The 19,753-nt window shown below is 34.0% G+C and overlaps 3 protein-coding genes across 6 annotated transcripts in view; 1 reads left to right on the top strand and 2 right to left on the bottom strand.

Annotated features, from left to right (window-relative positions):
* The window catches only part of LOC126893466 (protein claret segregational-like), a 649,821-nt gene that overhangs the window by 21,411 nt on the left and 608,657 nt on the right, over positions 1 to 19,753 (top strand). For both annotated transcript variants that reach the window (XM_050663706.1, XM_050663692.1), the window contains exon 3: positions 2,770 to 3,072. In XM_050663706.1, the coding sequence (XP_050519663.1) occupies positions 2,770 to 3,072 (303 nt within the window). The remainder of the gene's footprint in view (positions 1 to 2,769; positions 3,073 to 19,753) is intronic.
* The window catches only part of LOC126893469 (protein disulfide-isomerase A6 homolog), a 504,458-nt gene that overhangs the window by 1,208 nt on the left and 483,497 nt on the right, over positions 1 to 19,753 (bottom strand). The gene's annotated exons all lie outside the window — the stretch shown is intronic.
* The window catches only part of LOC126893468 (protein disulfide-isomerase A6 homolog), a 250,979-nt gene that overhangs the window by 72,413 nt on the left and 158,813 nt on the right, over positions 1 to 19,753 (bottom strand). The window lies entirely within an intron of this gene.

Here is a 19,753-nt window from a genome sequence, read left to right as displayed (position 1 = left end):
CATATTCATGTTTTTGGGCACCCTCTTAGGTATTTTAGCCCTTTCTTCTTCAGCCTTTGTTCGTCCACTGCTGGACATAGGCCTCTTCCATTTGCTTCTATCGATTTCTACTCTTGGTAATTCTCATCCACTGCTTGCCCGCGACTTGTTTGATATCATCTGCCCACCTCTTCTGCGGTCTGCCTACTCATCGCCTGTTCTCTCTTGGTCTCCAGTTTGTTAGTCTCTGTGTCCATTTTTCGGGATTATCTCGGGCAACATGTCCGACCCATTGCCACTTGAGCCTTGCTATACGTTCTGTGACATCAGTAATCTTTGTTCTTTCACGAATGTCGATATTTCGAATTCTGTCTCTCAAACTAATCCCTAGCATGGCCCTCTCCATCGCTCTTTGGGTTGTACTGAGCTGCTCTAAGGTTTTCTTTGTAAAGGCCATGGTCTCTCATCCATATGTAGTTACATTCAAGATACATTTGTCATAAACTCTATGTTTTAGACACATTGGTATATCTTTATCCTTCAAGATAAAGCTTAACTTGCCGAAAGTTACCCAAGACAATTGTATGCATCTTTTTATTTCGGCTATTTGGTTTTCTTTGCCGATTTTAATGGTATGTCCAAGATTATAATATAGTGATCTACATTTTCAAGACTGACGTTGTCAATAAAAAGATTAGCTTGTACATTACTCATTATTTTTGTTTTTTGAAGATTCATTTTGAGATCTATTTTATTTGATTGCTGGTTTAATTCCTTCATCATTTGCTCCAGTTCCTTGATATCTGTACTGAATAATACTATGTCGTCCGCAAACCTCAAATGACTCAAACATACACCATCAATGTTTAGACCTTTTTCGCCCCAGTCGAGCTGTTTGAATACATTTTCCAATGCTAAGGTAAAAAGTTTTGGTGAAATAGTATCACTTTGTCTAATACCTTTACCAACGCGTATTTTTTCGGTTTTTTCGTCTTCATTGATTTTGATGTGGAATGTGGCCTGTTCATAAATGTTTTTAATGAGTGTAGTGTACCGTGAGTCTATTCGAGCATCCCTTAAGGCTGACAAAAAGGATCAGGTTTCAATACTGTCGAAAGCCTTGCGAAAGTCAATAAATGCCATATGTAAAGGTACATTATACAGGGTGTCCCGAAAAGATTGGTCATAAATTATACCACAGATTCTGGGGTCAAAAATAGGTTGATTGAACCTCACTTACCTATATACAATAGTGCACACAAAAAAAGTTACAGCCCATTGAAGTTACAAAATAAAAATCGATTTTTTTTCATATATCGAAAACTCTCAGAGATTTTTTATTGAAAATGGACATGTGGACATGTGGCATATTTATGGCAGCAACATCTTTAAAAAAAATTAAAGTGAAATTTGTGCACCCCATAAAAATTTTATGGGGGTTTTGTTCCCTTAAACCCCCCAAACTTTTGTGTACGTTCCAATTAAATCATTATTGTGGCACCATTGGTTAAACACAATATTTTTAAAACTTTTTTGCCTCTTAGTGCTTTTTCGATAAGCCAGTGTTTATCGAGATATTTTGAATATTTGTCGAATCCACCACATATTTGTAGGTATATGGTTAAGTACGATTATAGCGACCTGTTAATAATCTGAAAATTTATTTATAATTTACATTTTTAGGTATATGTATTTTGAAAAAGAAGCTACATCTCAATAAAAGGTGACTTATCAAAAAAAGACTAAGAGGCAAAAAAGTTTTAAAAACACTGTGTTTAACTAATGGTACCACAATAATATTTTAATTGGAACATACACAAACATTTGGGGGGTTTAAAAGAACAAAATTCTCATAAAACTTTTATGTAAATATATTAAAAAAGAAGCCGCATCTCCATAAAAACTTGCTTATCGAAAAAATACTAAGAGGCAAAAAAAGTTTTAAAAACGTTATGGTACCACAATAATGAATTAATTGGAACGTACACAAAAGTTTGGGGGGGTTCAAGGGAACAAAACCCCCATAAAATTTTTATGGGGTGGACAAATTTGACTATAATCTTGTTTTAAGATGTTCCTACCATAAGAATGATACATGTCCATTTTCAATAAAAAATCTCTAGAAGTATTCGATATATTGAAAAAAATCGATTTTCATTTTATAACTTCAAAAGGCTGTAACTTTTTTTATGAGCACATTTGTACTAAGGTAAGTTAGGTTCAATTGAACTATTTTTGACCCCAGAATGTGTGGTATAATTTATGACCAATCTTTTCGGGACACCCTGTATTCTGTGGTTTTTTCTACCAGTGTTCTGATTTTAGTCCACTGGTAGGCATTTGTCCATTGTTTTAAAGTCAGAGTTGGCTGCTTTGAAACCATGTAGTTTCGCAGTTTATATTTACTTGACCAATCAGTTACCTTTTCAGAAGCAATAACTAAAAAACGAGAAAGAAGACAGCGTTCTCAAAGTGTGTTACTGTGTTTAATAACCCTATTAAAAGATTCTAAGATTCTAATCCATTGTTAGTGGCTCTTCTGTTGCATTCTAGGAGCTGGCTTGTTGTGTGTACATGTTGATAATTCGTTCTTATTTTTTGGTGGTCAGTATTATTGAGCACCAAATATTTTTGGTTGCCAAATATTATTTTTGAGACATTTTAAAATTTGGTAGGTAATGTTGGGGCTCAATAATTACTTTGGTGCTCTTTGGCTGTTTTGTAGCGCCAAAAAATACTTTTTTTATGTATATTTTTTGCTAAATTCAGCTTTTTTCTTTGTTTTTTTAGCTGCTGAAGAGATTAGAAAAAATTTTGATGAAATAATTGCCAATAAAGATACGGAAAATTGTGATTTACGAACAGAAATAAAAACTGTAAAAACTGATTGTGCAACACTAAGAACATTAAATACTGAAATTACAACCAAGTGCAATAAATTACAAGAAGAAAATAACAGATTAATAGATGAATTAAGAAGTAGTAATATTGAATGTATTGATTTAAAAACTACAAACGAGAAGTTACGTAAAGATTATTTGCAAAGTGAGATAGCGAGGAGACAACTTCAAAACACCGTACAAGATTTAAAAGGTATGCTTTTTAAACGCTTTTCTTTACTTCAATAGTTTGCATCAAATCTTTAGACGTTAATTTAACTGACTTTTCTTCAATGCAAATGAATGAAAATTTGCAGACATATGCATTCGCGGGAACAATACACGAATAGTCAATAAAAAAAATTATGTTTATTAATTGTTTAAATAAAAAAAAAACGATTTTAATGGAAAATGGTTAAATTCTCTTGTTTTTTACAATGTAGAAACTTGGAAACTTTTACGGATTGTAGCTAATGATATGAACTATACATAGTTTCACTTTTTACGTTAATTGTTTACGTTATGCTTCATAAATAAACAATAAAGTTTCAAATTTTGAACGCTCATATACACTCACCGGCACAAAATTCCGCCACCCAAAATTTTTGATTAAGTTTGACAATCTATAACTTTATTATTTGTACTTCGATTTTCAAGATTTTTACATCATTTTGTAGGTACATGTATTGATGTTTTTTGTTATTATTCCGGAACATAAATTTTTAGCTTAGATGGCATTATACGGGGTGAATGGAAGCGTTGTATTTGAAGCTAGGACAAATAATCCCCGGACAAATAATCCCGGACAAAAAATCCCCACAAATTATCCCCGGACAAAAAATCCCCACAAATAATCCCCGGACAAATAATCCCCGGACAAAAAATCCCCACAAAAAATCCCCACAAATTTTTTTGGACAAAATATCCCCACAAATAATCCCGGACAAACAATTCCCAGGAAAATTTTTTGCTACCGAATAGTTCTCTAAAAGTATAGCAATCGCCATGAAACCAGTTTTCGGCATGAAAATAATGATTAGCGATTAAAATTAAGCATACATTGTAATTTCGATTACCAAATGTCGAATTCCAATTGTGAGTTTTTTAAAAATCGTGGAAGATATGGGGAATAAGCTAAGGCATTGGGAATCATGTTGTACTTATTGTCTATTCGTGATGATAACTGCTGGTCCAAAAAACGATAATCTTGATTGTAATGCAAAAAATTCTGTTCCTTTTTGTAAGTTTAACGTCAAAAATATTTAGTCATCCTCATCATCAATGGCGTTATAACTTTTCCACCTTTTTCTAGGCCGCCAGACTGCATCTTTCCACCTTTTTCTAGGCTGCCAGACTGCATCTTTCCACCTTTTTCTAGGCAGCCCTACAGATCTTCTCCCATCTGGCATCTCTCCGAACAGCCATGTCTGGTTTGATTTATGGATAAATTTTTAAAGTTTTTTTATGGATGCACACAGATCCTTAATTACGTTTTCTGAAAACCTGATATCGAATAGTAATGCCCATAAATTTGTTCCCAAAACCAACAAAAAAGTCAAAATAATCGAAAAGCTTTGAATAACTTTCATGGCGATGCGTGGAGCGGATTTTTACATTAGTATAATCAAGATTATTGTTTTCAGTATAGTTGTCAGTTATTATCATGAATAGACAATGTTCTGAACAGAGTTACTCAAAGCAGAGTGATCAAAAGATTTAAGCCAATTACAACATCATTTCCACATCCTTAGCTTATTTCCCATATCTTCCACCATTCACGGCAAAACTTTTAGAGAACTATTCAAAGCAAACATTTCTTAGGGATTTTCTGTCCGGGATTATTTGTGGGGATATTTTGTCCAAAAAAATTTGTGGGGATTTTTTGTCCGGGGACTATTTGTGGTGATTATTTGTGGGGATTTTTTGTCCGGGGATAATTTGTGGGGATTTTTTGTCCGGGATTATTTGTCCGGACCCCTTGTATTTTCTCCTAACTTTAAAAAATTCTGTGGAAAAATTGGAGGCCTGATTTTGTTTCATACTCCTTTTGTATTATCCTGGAGGTATCACTAAGGTTTTGTTTTTTGAATTATCCGAATATCTCTTTTCTTGTAAGACATGTAAATAAAAAAACTGCTTTGAAGGTTTTTTTAATTAAAAATATCAAACGCACTAAAATTAATAAAACAAAACAAAGTTAACAACAAAACAAAATAATTCAATAGCGTGTATATCCACCTCTTTCAGCAACGACTGCTCGCAATATGTTTGTCATCGAATAAAGATGTGTTATCCTTGCCTGGGGAATAGCCTGATATTACCATCTACCAGGGTCATAACTGTACCAAACTTAAAGATAGGAGAAAATACAACGCTTCCATTCATCCCTGTATAATGCCGTGCAAGCAAAATTTTTGTGTTACCGGAATAATACCACACGATATCAATGCATGTACCTACAAACTGGTGCAAGAATCTTGAAAATCGGAGCACAAATAATAAAGTTATAAATTGTCAAACTTAATCAAAAATTTTGGGTGGCGGAATTTTGTGCCGGTGAGTGTATTTGTTTATATATAAATCGGCGTTTATTTGGACGTTAATTTGACTGCCTTTTCTTCAATGCAAATGACTGAAAATTTGCAGACATATGCATTTGCGGGAACAATACACGAATAGTCAATAAAAAAATTTTTGTTTATTACTTGTTTAAATAAAAAACGATTTTAACGGAAAATGTTTAAATTCTCTTGGTTTTTACAATGAAGAAACTTGAAACTTTTACAGATTGTAGCTAATTATATGAACTATACATAATTTCACTTTTTACGTTAATTGTTTACGTTATGCTTCATAAATAAACAGTAAAGTTTCAGATTTTTTGCCGATTCCGACTACTTTTCATGTTTGTAGATCATATGTTTTATACATATTTTAATAAACATGACGATATATTTTAATGTTTGAAAAGTTTAAGACCGTTAAAGAAAAGCGTGGTGCGAAAACCGTTTATTCGATGAAGATGTGCCACGCTTTTTTTTTGACGAATGTGTTAGATTTTTTAAATTTTTTTTATTTTTTGTTTTTTAGTTGATTTTTTTATATGTTTAAATTTAGTCACTCGTAACTAAAGAAAAGCGTTTCTAAAAATATTTTTTCGTATTTTTTTGTTTTATTTATTTGTATATAATAAATAAGTAGGTATATAATAGTATATTGTGCAACAAGTGCAGAAAGGTACTAAAAGAAAGAGTTTGAAAAGTTGCGGTACAAGCGCAAGCGAGTGCCGCAATTCAAACGAGTGAGAAATCACCTTTCTGCACGTGTTACACACTATACTTTTTCTACAACCACAGATTTTCCTAAAAATAAAAATCACAATTTCCAAACGAAGATTAATTATAATAATATGTGATAAATTTTAAACTGTATGTAATTAATACTAATCAATTTAAATTCCTTATACGTAAACAAATTGCACAGAAATCAGTTAAAACAGTAATGCACTCATTATGCAGTCCATCACTGGCAACTATATTACAATGGAAGACACTAAAATACTTATATGACAGTGATCACTTTCCAATCATAATTGACATCCTAAATGACAAACAAGAAACAACACATCCAATTTACCAGACCTGGAAAATAAAAACCGCTAATTGGGACCTTTTTCAGCAGTACATTGATGAAAAACTATGCAACTTTACATTAAATAAAAATATTGACAAAAACATATGTACATTAAATAATATAATTATATCGGCAGCGCATAAAGCTATCGGTAAAACAAAAACTTGTAATAGGACACCGGTCCCCTGGTGGAATGATCAGATTGCCAAATCATTATCTGCAAGCAAACACGCACTGAATATTCTTAAAAAACATAAAACAGATGCTAATCTACTGAAATTTAAAAAGCTTAGGGCAAAAACTCTATATTTAATTAAAAGAAGCAAAAAAGAGTCTTGGCATAATTATGTTGCCTCAATAAACCCCTCAACTCCTATCGAGACCATCTGGAAAAAGATCCGAAACCTTAAAGGATCAAACAACTACATCAATATTAATACTCTTTCTTACAATAATAATCTTATTACCGACAAAAAAGACATATCTAACGTATTAGCCGATGTGTATCAACTAAATTCTAGTGATAGCAACCTAAACTCAATTTCATTAAATATAAAAATCGTGAAGAATCCTTTAAAATTTCAATTTATGACAGCAAATCGCCCCTAAATGAACACATAACTCACCAAGAATTTGATTACTCTCTAAATTGCCTTAAAAATACCACTTCCGGCCCAGATGATATTCCACCTATTTTCTTAAAAAATCTTCCAGAATCAGCTAAACTTATCCTCCTAGATTTATTTAACTCAATATTTTTCAATAATATATTTCCAAAGATATGGTGCCATGCAATTATTATCCCAATTCTTAAACCCAACAAACCTAAAGACGATCCCTTGTCATATCGTCCAATCTCCTTGACATGTAGTATGTGTAAACTAATGGAAAAGATTATAAATAACAGACTAGTATGGCATTTAGAAAACTCAAAGTTATTATCCCCCTATCAAAGTGGTTTTCGTAAAGGCAGATCCACTACCGACAACTTAGTATCGCTTGAGTCTGAAATCCATGAAGCATTTCTACACAATCAAAATTACTAGCTGTCTTTATTGATATCAATAAAGCTTTCGACACTGCTTGGAAATATAACATCTTAAAAACACTACAAAAATTTGAAATTGAGGGTCACACACTAGCTTTTATACAAAATTTCTTAACTCATAGATACATTGAAGTAAGAGCCAACGGTTATAACTCTAGTCCACGCTCTCTTGAAAATGGAATTCCGCAAGGCTCCATTTTAAGCCCAACATTGTTTCTGATTGCAATAAATAACATCCTGGACGAGATGAGATTACCGATTAAAGCCAATTTATACGCAGATGACTTGATTATTTACCACAAAAGCAGAAGTGTAGAATGTGCGGCTGAAGTAATGCAGAAGTTTTTACACACGCTGGAAAAATGGTCACTTAAAACTGGTTTTAACTTTTCTCCTGAAAAACACAGTACATAATATTCAGCAAACGGAAAAATATAAAGAATATTCATCTAACTTTAAATGGGCATACTCTAAAAGAAACAAACGAAATAAATTGCCTGGGGTTAACTCTAGATTGCACCCTAAACTGGAAAAGCCATATGCACCTTGCAAAGACAATGTCAACCTAGAATTAATCTCCTGAAAATTCTTTCAAACCGTACGTGGGGAGCAGATACAAGAATCCTATTAAACTTATACCAATCACTTATACGTAGCAAATTAGACTACGGTTCAATATGTTATGATACCGCCAAAAAAACTACATTAAAAAAACTAAACTCAATTCAAACAACGTCACTAAGAATTGCTCTTGGCGCATTTAGAACTAGCCCAACCAATAGCCTTCAAGTATTAGCTAACGAATTACCTTTACACTTACGAAGGCAACAATTGTCACTAAATTATGCAGCTCGTGTATCATCAAATCATCAAAATCCTATGCATTCAAATATCTTAAAACCTAAATCTATCATTAATTACAGAAATAAACCTATAAATGCATTCCCTTTTTATGAAAGATTAAAATTCAGTGGTTACGACTGTGAGCAGTTTAGTGCCATCATAAATCCAACCCAAAACTTCCCCTCTTGGTCAACCAGTCCACCAATTGTAAATACATCCCTTACTCGCTATCCCAAAACATCCACTAACCCAACAATAATACATCAATCATACCATGAAATAATATCCCTATATCCAAATTCTGAACATATCTACACTGATGCATCAAAAACTCAATCAGGACTAGCAGCGGCTTACATACATGGAGCAGACCATTTTAAAATACGACTCCCTCTGAGTTGTAGCATATTTACTGGAGAAGCACTGGCTATTTTAGAGGCACTGAAAGTTTGCAGAAGAAAATCCGCACCTCATTACATTATAATATCTGACTCATTAAGTACACTAAAAGCTTTACAGCAATTGTATCCATCAAATGAAATTATAATGCTAATAAAAAATGAACTCATACTACTATCAACAAAAAACATAGAAATAACTTTTTTGTGGGTGCCATCACATGTGGGAATCAAGGGAAACGAAGCAGTGGACCAACTCGCGAATAAAGCTGCACTAGATGAAAGCATCCCTGTGTCAAACATACTAACAAGAAACGACCATAAAGCCTCCATCAAAAAACACATTACCAACTTATGGCAGAGTAACTGGAATTCCACATCCAACAAATTAAAAGATGTTATAGAAACTGTCGGCACCACATTACCACTCCCACTCAAACGTTGTGAACAAGTAATAATAACTCGACTGCGATTAGGACATACTATTCCAACCCATATTCAGTTAATAAATAAAGAGGCCATCCCTTTCTGCCACAACTGCAAGAACCAAATCACTGTGAAACATATTCTGTTAGAATGCAAAACATACACCCAAGAAAGAAGAAAAAATAACCTCTCCACCAACATGAAGGATCTACTAAGCTACCAGTTCAACCAAGTGCTAAAATATTTGAAAGACATTAAATTATACAGTGTTTAATGGAATAGACATATTATTTAAGTTATATATATATTGTAAGATATTGAATACTTGTAATTTGTGATAGAAGGTGATGCAGGGACATTTTTGTTTAAATAAAAAAAGTAATGCACTGCCTTAATTTGTTTAAATTTAAACTATTTTAAAAAATTATAACACAATAGAGTCATATTTAATGTTATACTTATGCCGTTACGGATTTACACAAAACCTACTTCATTCATCGTATCTTGCAGAGGTTGCTAAATCCTTATTGGTTATTTGATAATTATAAAATGTTCAATAAGAATAAAATTGTAAAATAAAACAGTTGTAACATCCATAATTTAATTTCTATTCTATAGTTAAATATAATAATTATTGTCTTATAGGTTATATATTTGTCTAAACTTTAACCACGGATGTAAACAGAATATAACGTTACTCAGAATGAGGTAGTCAACTGTGCAGAAAAGAACTTTCCGGCACAGAAACGTCACTTTTCTGCACACTAATGTCAAATATCTTATACTGTGAGAAAATATCAAGTTTGCTAACATAAAACTGTGCAGAAAAGTGCATTGTGAATAGTGGTTGTAGAAAAAGTAACATTTAACTTAGTGATGGTGCTCAATTCAACCTGTCACATTTTTGTAAACAAATTGATGAATTTAAAACAGAATTTATATTTTAAATCATCTTTAAAAGTGAATCTGGTTCACAGTACTCAAAAAAATTTTTATTCTTAGCAGTTCTTGAGTACTGAGTTCTCGATCCTTGAAAGTATTCGATTCTGCCCATCACTAATAATTAGTGATGGACGAATCAGCAATGGGATAATTAACTCTGGTCTGAGATGTCAATTCTATTGCGTGTGTTTTTGTTTTCTCTGTATTAATTTTCATATTTATTACGAGGAAAACAACGAAAAGCCCCAGATACAAAGTTTACTACCTTTTAAACAATTAGAATAATTGAAATAAAAATATAATAAACAATATTTTAAATCTAAGACTTTTCGTTAATAAACTGCTTTCTGGCTGCATCCCGTATCTCCGAATTTTACAATATATAATCACAAGAGACGACGAAAGTAGGAGAAAGCAAATAGAGGACGCTTAGGTCACGCATTTACCTTCCCTTCGTCAAGGAGAAGAACCGAAAGACAGTTTCTAAATACTCAAACTGAGTAAAAATGAAAAAGATAAAAAGATCAAGGCAGGTTTTGTTTATATTTGATTCAGAGTTGGACCACCATCTTCATATAGCTATTTCAGCATCCTTATGCCTCATCAGTGAAGCTCAGAAGTCTCAACTCTGAAGGAAATACAAACAATTCTGCCAATTTAAGGCAAACCATCGCAATGCAATGAAATTGATCTTTTTTATCTTTTTCATTTTTACTCAGTTTGAGTATTTAGAAACTGTCTTTCGGTCCTTTTCCTTGACGAAGAGAAGGTAAATGCGTGGCCTAAGCGTCCTCTATTTGCTTTCTCCTACTTTCGTCGTCTCTTGTGATTATATATTGTAAAATCCGGAGATACGGGATGCAGCCAGAAAGCAGTTTATTAACCAAAAGTCTTAGATTTAAAATATTGTTTATTATATTTTTATTTCAATTATTCTAATTGTTTAAAAGATAGTAATCTTTGTATCTGGGGCTTTTCGTTGTTTTCCTCGTAATACGAGAGATGTCGCTAAATTGCGTCTCAGAGGTGGGTTCATTGCATTGCGATGGTTTGCCTTAAATTGGCAGAATTGTTTGTATTTCTTTCAGAGTTGAGACTTCTGAGCTTCACTGATGAGGCATAAGGATGCTGAAATAGCTATATGGAGATGGTGGTCCAACTCTGAATCAAATATAAACAAAACCTGCCTTGATCTTTTTTATCTTTTTCATATTTATGTTGGATAGTTCTTCTAGGATTTCAAGATTGTTCTGTAAGTCTTCTCTGTTTTCTGCTATCAATACCATGTCGTCTGCAAATAGTAGCTGCGTCTGTTTCATTTGCCAGTATCCTAATTTTACTTTTCTCATTCTTCTCTTTATTTATTGCTTCATCCAGTACCACTGAGAATAGCAGTGGACTAGCACGCATCCCTGTTTGACGCCTTGACTTGTAGTACACTCTTTGCATTCCTCGTTATTGGTTCTTACTGTATAATACAGTAGTAAGAACGAAATATTTATGACCTATTAACTAAATGAACACAGGCGACTCGTCTTCACGGGGAGGAATGTCCGTTTATATCGAGAAGCAAATATTATTCGTAACTTAATATATTGAATGTTCGAGATAAAGTGTGTATATAACAAAAAACTAAAATCGATTCAATATAAAATGGCTCGAACAATCCTCAAACAAGCACATATTTCTAACATTTGAATTGAATATACAGTAGGATCGCATAATTTCAGCATGAGATACAAATTAGGGTGACAATCTTTCGTGTAAATACTCGAAAGTAGCAAAATTCCAGTGTCCGATAATAAAGTAAATCTAGAATTTTAATAAAATTGCTTATACAGTAGAACCCAACAAATCCGAACTAATTGGGGGGACAGCCTGTTCGGATTATGAATAGTTAGGATTATCTGAAAGTTCACTTATAATTTATTCAAAGCCTTTCCTTGTCATTAATTTTGAGTCGCTGCACCTGTCTCACTCTTTCCCTCTCCCACCCATCTCAGATTGATGCCACTGTTAGCAAATCTAAAAAACCACGAGCTTTGAATAACATGAACGCTTTGCCTGTTTATTTTAGGGCCAAAAAAAAAGCATGGATGAATGGTGCACTTTTTAAGGAATTAGTTAACAAACTAGTTTCGAAAATTCAATAAGGAAGTGGGGCTTCCCAAAAGAGCCCTCTTTTTCTTAGACAATACTACCTTACACCCTGAGGTAATGGAGATTATATGTGACGAAATTAAAGCTGTTTTCCTACCACCAAATGTGACCCCGCTAGTGCAACCCATGGACCGGGGTGTTCTGCAGTTTACAAATCTGTATCATACAAAAAATTTGGTACGGACTGTATTAGAAGGCGAGGAAAGTTTCATTACTGACAACCTGAAAAAAAAATCACTAAAAGATGTTATTTATTCTGTGGCTGAGGTCTGGGACAACTGCCTGATAGTTTAATTAGAAAATTGTGGAAAAAGTTGTGGCTAGATCAAAAGAAGGTCCATTTTTCCAATCTTAATTACAAGATAACCTCCTAGAAGTTGTAAAACTTCCAGGGTGTGAAAACGAAGAAGATAGTGCAATTACAGAATGGATTGAAGCTGACGACAATGGGTACCAAGAATTTACGGATTAAGTCATTGTAGAGTTGGTTCTTGTATGAAGCCGGTAAGCTGAGAAATCTACTCTCTGAAATGGACAGATTAAACATTACTATCATGGGGGTATGCGAAACAAGATGGCCAAATACAGGGAATTTCATAGCACACGGATACGCCGTTTATTTTTTTGGAAATCAAGACCATATGCATCGAAACGGAGTAGCAATAATTATGAAACAGCATATTAGTAAATATGTGACTAACTTCATCCCAGTGTCAGACAGAGTAATTTTAATACAGCTGAATGCTAAACCTGTAAATATAAATATCATCCAAGTTTATGCTCCCACTACAGATGCAGATGAGCAGAAAATGGAAGAATTTTACCATCAAATAGAAGAAGTGCTAAAAACAACAAAGAAACACGAAACAACAATAATTATGGGAGACTTTAACGCTAAAGTTGGACAAAAGATGACACAAAACATCACCGGAAAGTTCGGCTTGGGAGAGAGAAATCAAAGAGGTAAGCGTCTAATAGAATTCTGCCAAGAAAATGACTTCGTCATTACAAATACCTGGTTTCAACTTCCAGAAAGGCGTCTCTACACGTGGAAATCCCCTCAAGATGGACATCAAGGTAAAATAGTACGGAATCAAATAGACTACATCCTAATAAACCATCGATTTCGGAACAATATTAAAGATGTAAGAACTTACCCCGGCGCCGACATAAACTCAAATCATAATTTACTCTGCTCCAAAATACAAATTAAATTAAAGAAACTAACAAAGCCAACTAAGCCTAGTAAGATATATCTCGACCCCCTTAAAAACACCCAAACGCGCGAACACATAGCACAGCAGATAAATAGTAAAATGCACAGAATATCAAATATACCAGACGAAAACAGAACTATTAACGAATGTTGGTACGATATTCAAAACTCGATTTTAGAGGACGTAAGGGAATCTTTAAAAACACCTACAATGTTGGCAAAAAATGAATGGATGAACCAAGAAATTCTAGACTTGATGGAAGTTCGACGAAAATACAAAAATATAAATATTATCAAATACCGTGAAATTAACAAACTCATAAAAACAAAAATTAAACAGGCCAAAGAATCCTGGCTCGAGAATTCATGTAAAGAAATAGAAGACCTCCAAAAAAGCATGACAGTTTCAACCTCCACAAGAAACTTAAATATACCTCCGGAATTAGAAAACAGAAAAATGTTCACGTACTTAAAACCGCAGACGGAAAAATTTGTGATCACGAACAACAGTGCAAAGAATGGGAGAGACACATCAGTGACCTTTTTGACGATGCTTCTCGAGAAAATGCTCCAAATACTACCTGTGACAACCAATTAAACAGAGGTCCCAGTATACTGAAGTCAGAAGTCATAAAAGCAATACAACAAGCCAAAAACAATAAAGCACCTGGACCAGATCAAATCCCTGTTGAGCTACTTAAACTTTTGGACGAGGAAAACATTACCTACTTGACTACTTTCTTTAACAAAATTTACAACGAAGGAAAAATACCAGATGATTGGTTGGAGTCACTGTTTATAACATTACCAAAGAAAAGCAGGCCCACCAAATGCAGCGATTTTAGACTAATCAGTTTGATGAGTCACACACTTAAGATACTTTTACGTATTATACAAAACCGAGTATTCCTTCTGTGCGAAACTAGAATGGGTAATAAGCAATTTGGATTTAGAAATGGTCTAGGAACTAGAGAAGCACTATTTTGTATGCGCGTTCTATTACAAAAAAGTTGTGAATTCCGAAAGAACGTTTATGTTTGTTTCATCGACTTCGAGAAGACATTCGACCGAGTACAACATGATACACATTTCAACACATTAATGTTCCTAATAATCGTAATGTATTTTTAGATTTGGTTTTTTCAAATGTTAGGGAATTAAATGTCTTTGAAAGCAAAAGATCCTTTGGTAGACCCTAGCCAACACCATGTGGGTTATGAGTGTTTTTTAAACTTAGATTTAACTGATTCAAAAAATTTAAAATATGATGAATTTTTTTATGATTTTGTAAATGGAAACTACGCTGAACTCAATAACTTCCTTGCATCCATGGATTGGCAGAACTGTCTGGTTGAGGGTGTTGATAATTCTGTGGGTTTGTTCTATGATGTTCTGTTGACGGGGATAGCATTGTTTGTACCATTAAAAAGATTCAGAACATCTACCTTCCCTAAATGGTTTTCCCACGAACTCAGGAATTTAACGCAGGAGAAAAAACGTGCCCACTCTATGTACATGAGAAGTCAGTCTGATGCTGAATATGTTAGGTTTTCTCGCCTTAGGGCTGAGTGTAAGCGTTTGTCTGATGCATGCTTTAGTGGCTATATGGGTGGAGTAGACATTAGCTTAAAAAATAACCCTAAATCATTTTGGAAGTTCATTAATGACAAGCGATCTACTCATAGCTTACCGAGCTCTTTATTTTATTTAGACCAATCAGCATCTAACGGTCAAGATATAGCAAATTTATTTAAGAAGTTCTTTCAAACTGTTTACTTGCCTAATAATGGTCAGCTCCGGGTGCCCTGCTACCCTGAGGGTAGCAATGTAAGTACATGTATTAGACCTGCTGCGATATCCATAATTGAAATTTTTGACAGTATAAGTGATCTTCCCAATAAGCTGTCAGCTGGTCCTGATGGTGTGCCTAATTATCTTTTGAAAAAGTGTGTCTGTACTCTAGTCATACCTTTGCATTTACTGTTTAACAGGTCTTTAGCGACATCTATGTTTCCGGCTGCTTGGAAGGAGAGCTACGTTATACCTGTATATAAAAATGGGCAAAAGGATAACATTGAAAATTATCGCAGCATATGCATTCAGTCTGCAATACCCAAGCTTTTTGACAGCCTGGTGGCCAAGCAGCTTTCTTGGTTGTGTAACGGATTAATTTCCGATTCGCAGCATGGCTTTCGCATAAAAAGGTCTGCTGCGACGAACTTGGTCGAGTATCAGTCTGACTTATTGTGTCAAATGGAGGATCGTAAACAGATAGATGCCATATACACGGATTTTTCGAAAGCGTTTGATCGTGTTGATCACCAGATACTCTTGGAAAATCTGGTGTCTGTGGGTTTTGATGTTAACTTTGTCGAGTGGATTAAGAACTCCTCATCGGGGCGTACTCAACGAGTGAAGATTGGTAGCTATTTATCTGACATTATTACAGTAAGCTCCGGAGTTGCTCAGGGTGGCCATACTTCTCCGCTTCTTTTTATCATCTTTGTTAATGATATAAATAATTGCTTTTTGAATAGTAAATGCTTAATGCTAGCTGATGATCTGAAATTCTGGAGACCTGTGGATGGTTTGTTGGACCAGGCGTTGTTGCAGGAGGAGCTACGTTATACCTGTATATAAAAATGGGCAAAAGGATAACATTGAAAATTATCGCAGCATATGCATTCAGTCTGCAATACCCAAGCTTTTTGACAGCCTGGTGGCCAAGCAGCTTTCTTGGTTGTGTAACGGATTAATTTCCGATTCGCAGCATGGCTTTCGCATAAAAAGGTCTGCTGCGACGAACTTGGTCGAGTATCAGTCTGACTTATTGTGTCAAATGGAGGATCGTAAACAGATAGATGCCATATACACGGATTTTTCGAAAGCGTTTGATCGTGTTGATCACCAGATACTCTTGGAAAAGCTGGTGTCTGTGGGTTTTGATGTTAACTTTGTCGAGTGGATTAAGAACTCCTCATCGGGGCGTACTCAACGAGTGAAGATTGGTAGCTATTTATCTGACATTATTACAGTAAGCTCCGGAGTTGCTCAGGGTGGCCATACTTCTCCGCTTCTTTTTATCATCTTTGTTAATGATATAAATAATTGCTTTTTGAATAGTAAATGCTTAATGCTAGCTGATGATCTGAAATTCTGGAGACCTGTGGATGGTTTGTTGGACCAGGCGTTGTTGCAGGAGGATCTTGATAGACTGCAGGAGTGGTGTGTTCGAAACAAACTTTTCTTGAATGCCAGGAAATGCTGTTTTATAAGCTTCTTTCGGAAAGTCAGTAGAATTGAATCAGGTTACATCATTAATAATCAGCCACTTGAATATGTATCTTCCGTTAGGGATTTGGGTGTTGTTTTGGATGAGAAGCTTTCTTTTGTGGAGCATATAAATGCTGTATCTGTGAAGGCATCTAAACTTTTGGGATTTGTTACAAGAAATTGCAAATTCTTCTCTATTGAATCTACTAGGCTTGTTTACTGTAGCTTAGTAAGGTCCCTCTTGGAGTACAGTTCTGTGGTTTGGTCACCCTATTTCCAGACTCATATTGATACTATCGAGAGAATACAACATAGATTCTTGAGATCATGTGCTTACTATACACAAACTATCATTGTCAATCACGATTATTCTTTTCTTGAACAAGAGTTGTCCCTACCTCCACTTAAGGTACGCCGTGACATAGCAGGTGCTGTTTTCATTTTTAGGATCATAAATGGACTTATAGATTCTCCCAATCTTTTAAGTCAGATTAATTTTAATGTTCCTTATCAAGCTCTCCGTTACCATAATATGTTTAAAATACATAGAACATTGTATGGCGTTCACAACCCACTTGATAGGTATATGGGATTGTTAAATAATTACGAACTTGATTTATTTAATATAACTCTTAAATCAATTAAAAAGATCTCTTGCCCTGTGATGTTATTTTTATACTCTTAAGTGTTATGTTTGTATGTTGTATATTTTTTTGTAGTCAATATTTATGTTATATATTAATGTTCGTGACATATGAAATTTTTCAGTGTTTTTATACTTTTCTAATTCTCTATTTTTTAGATTAATTAAGTCATATTTAACACATTGAATTTATTATTACCTTTTGGAAATGTATTAATATTTAACTGTAATTTTTCTGTTAATGGGGTTATCCCGTATAATAAATAAATAAATAAATAAACATGTTTTTAAGTTTTTGTCTTGGTTTTTTTATTTTTTTTTTTCACTTTCCGTTGGTTCGGATTAGAGGGGTTCGGATTTGCGGAGTTCTACTGTATTTGTTTAATGGTGTGTTATATTTTACTCATGAGTTAATTTTTAGGCAACATCCGAGTCTTCTGTAGAGTAAGACCCCCAATTAATGAAGCTGAACATGAAAAGGCAAAATGTTATATAAATTATCTAAATGAAAGCACCATTGAAATTAAAAGTACCCAGGAATTGTCCCAGTGTTCGTCAAAGCCTACCAAACAAAAGTTAGAATTTACTTTTGACCAAGTTTTCCAGGAAAGTGCAACACAGGAAGAATTTTTTGTAGAATTATCCCAATTGGTGCAATCGGCCCTTGATGGATACAACGTCTGTGTTTTCGCTTACGGACAAACTGGATCTGGGAAAACCTACACCATGCAAGGCTCAGAAATTCCTGTACACACGGGTAAGCTATATAATATATTATTTATATAATATACACTGCGCGTCATAGAAAACGGGCCCCTAAAAAATGGGTAATTTTTGATGTCGCGTATCTCCTAAACCTGTTGTCCGATTTAAGTGATTTTTGAAGATATTCTTCTTTAGCGGCGAATCGATTGAGGATAAGATTGTACATGATCCGCGCGCCTGCGCACACTGACAGTATGTAGTTCTGACAGTATGTAGCTCATTGCTAATCTTTCAAGATAGGTATGTATGTATCTGTAACCGTGCAACTAAGTCATTAAAAGAATATATTAGTGGTTTTAGGAAATGTATTATTTATTATAATTCTTGTGTTTTTGGATTTGTGTTTCCCTGTAGTAAAATAATAAAATATTATCTAAGCATAACATTTTTACACTATATGTCGCCGTGTTGTGTAATTATATCCGAAACTTACATGTTTATTTCTAGGGCCTCGCTGGAGTAGTGGGAAATGCGTTAGCACTGAGATTGGAAGGTTGCGGGTTCAATTCCTGGGCGATTCATATTTTTTTTTATTTTTGGTTGTTTTAATAAAAATTTTTGACAGTGGTAGATAAGAAAGTTAGTTTGATTTTTAAATAAAATACAAATAACCTGTTAAGTCTATTTACTTCGTTTAAATTACCTATTATATAATAGAAGAATATCTTCTTACGTGCGTACAAAGTACACACACATTCTTTTTTTAATATGTTATAGCCTTATTCTTTGTCAATATCCTGTAATAATATTTTTGCTAAAGAGGTAAATTTTCATTGTATACCGAGTGTACGAATCAAACTGTGTTTTTTTCTCAAAGTTCGCAACGCCCTGTAGAATATCCTAGCATTTATAAAATACTGAAATTAAAACCCAACTATAGCCACAGGTTTTCTCAACATTCTGTTTTTTTATTCATTCGCTTATGTTTGATAGTACAAAAGTACTTTAACAACTAGCCGTGTTCTTTTTCAGTGCAGGGTGTTTCTAAATAAGTGCGACAAACTTTAAGGGGTAATTCTGCATTAAAAAATAATGACAGTTTGCTTTATAATCGTACGTCCGCAAATGCTTCGTTTCCGAGATACGGGATGTTGAATTTTTGAAGTTATACTTCTTTACGCGCTATATGAGGGTGAATTTTTATATGTTAAAACCTACGATCCGGGCGCATGCGCATTATAACTTTGTTCTGATTGGATGTTCAAATGACATGTCAAAAATTATTCAATATGGCGGCTGTGGCACAGCTGTGGTTTCATAGAGAAATAAAAAGAATGTAGTTTTTATTTCTCTATGTGTGGTTTGATTATTTATGGTTGTTGCGTTTTGAAATTTGTGGGAAAAGAAACAACAAACAAAAGTTAGTTAATAGTTATACTGCCTTTTTAAATAGTTTTCATATATATTTTTGGACTTTTGGACAAGGAAAACTCATTCTAATTTGGTAAGTAGTTTTTATTATAATCATATTGTAATTATACAGGGTGTTTCATTGGGAAAGTAACATACGTTAACTACAGAAAGGTGACACTTAGGCGGTCTCAAAAA

The sequence above is a fragment of the Diabrotica virgifera genome, chromosome 10 (assembly GCF_917563875.1).
Source record: "Diabrotica virgifera virgifera chromosome 10, PGI_DIABVI_V3a".
In the NCBI taxonomy this organism is placed as follows: Eukaryota; Metazoa; Arthropoda; class Insecta; order Coleoptera; family Chrysomelidae; genus Diabrotica; species Diabrotica virgifera.
Note: the sequence above shows the minus strand (reverse complement) of the source record. Positions and strands in the feature narration are given on the sequence as shown.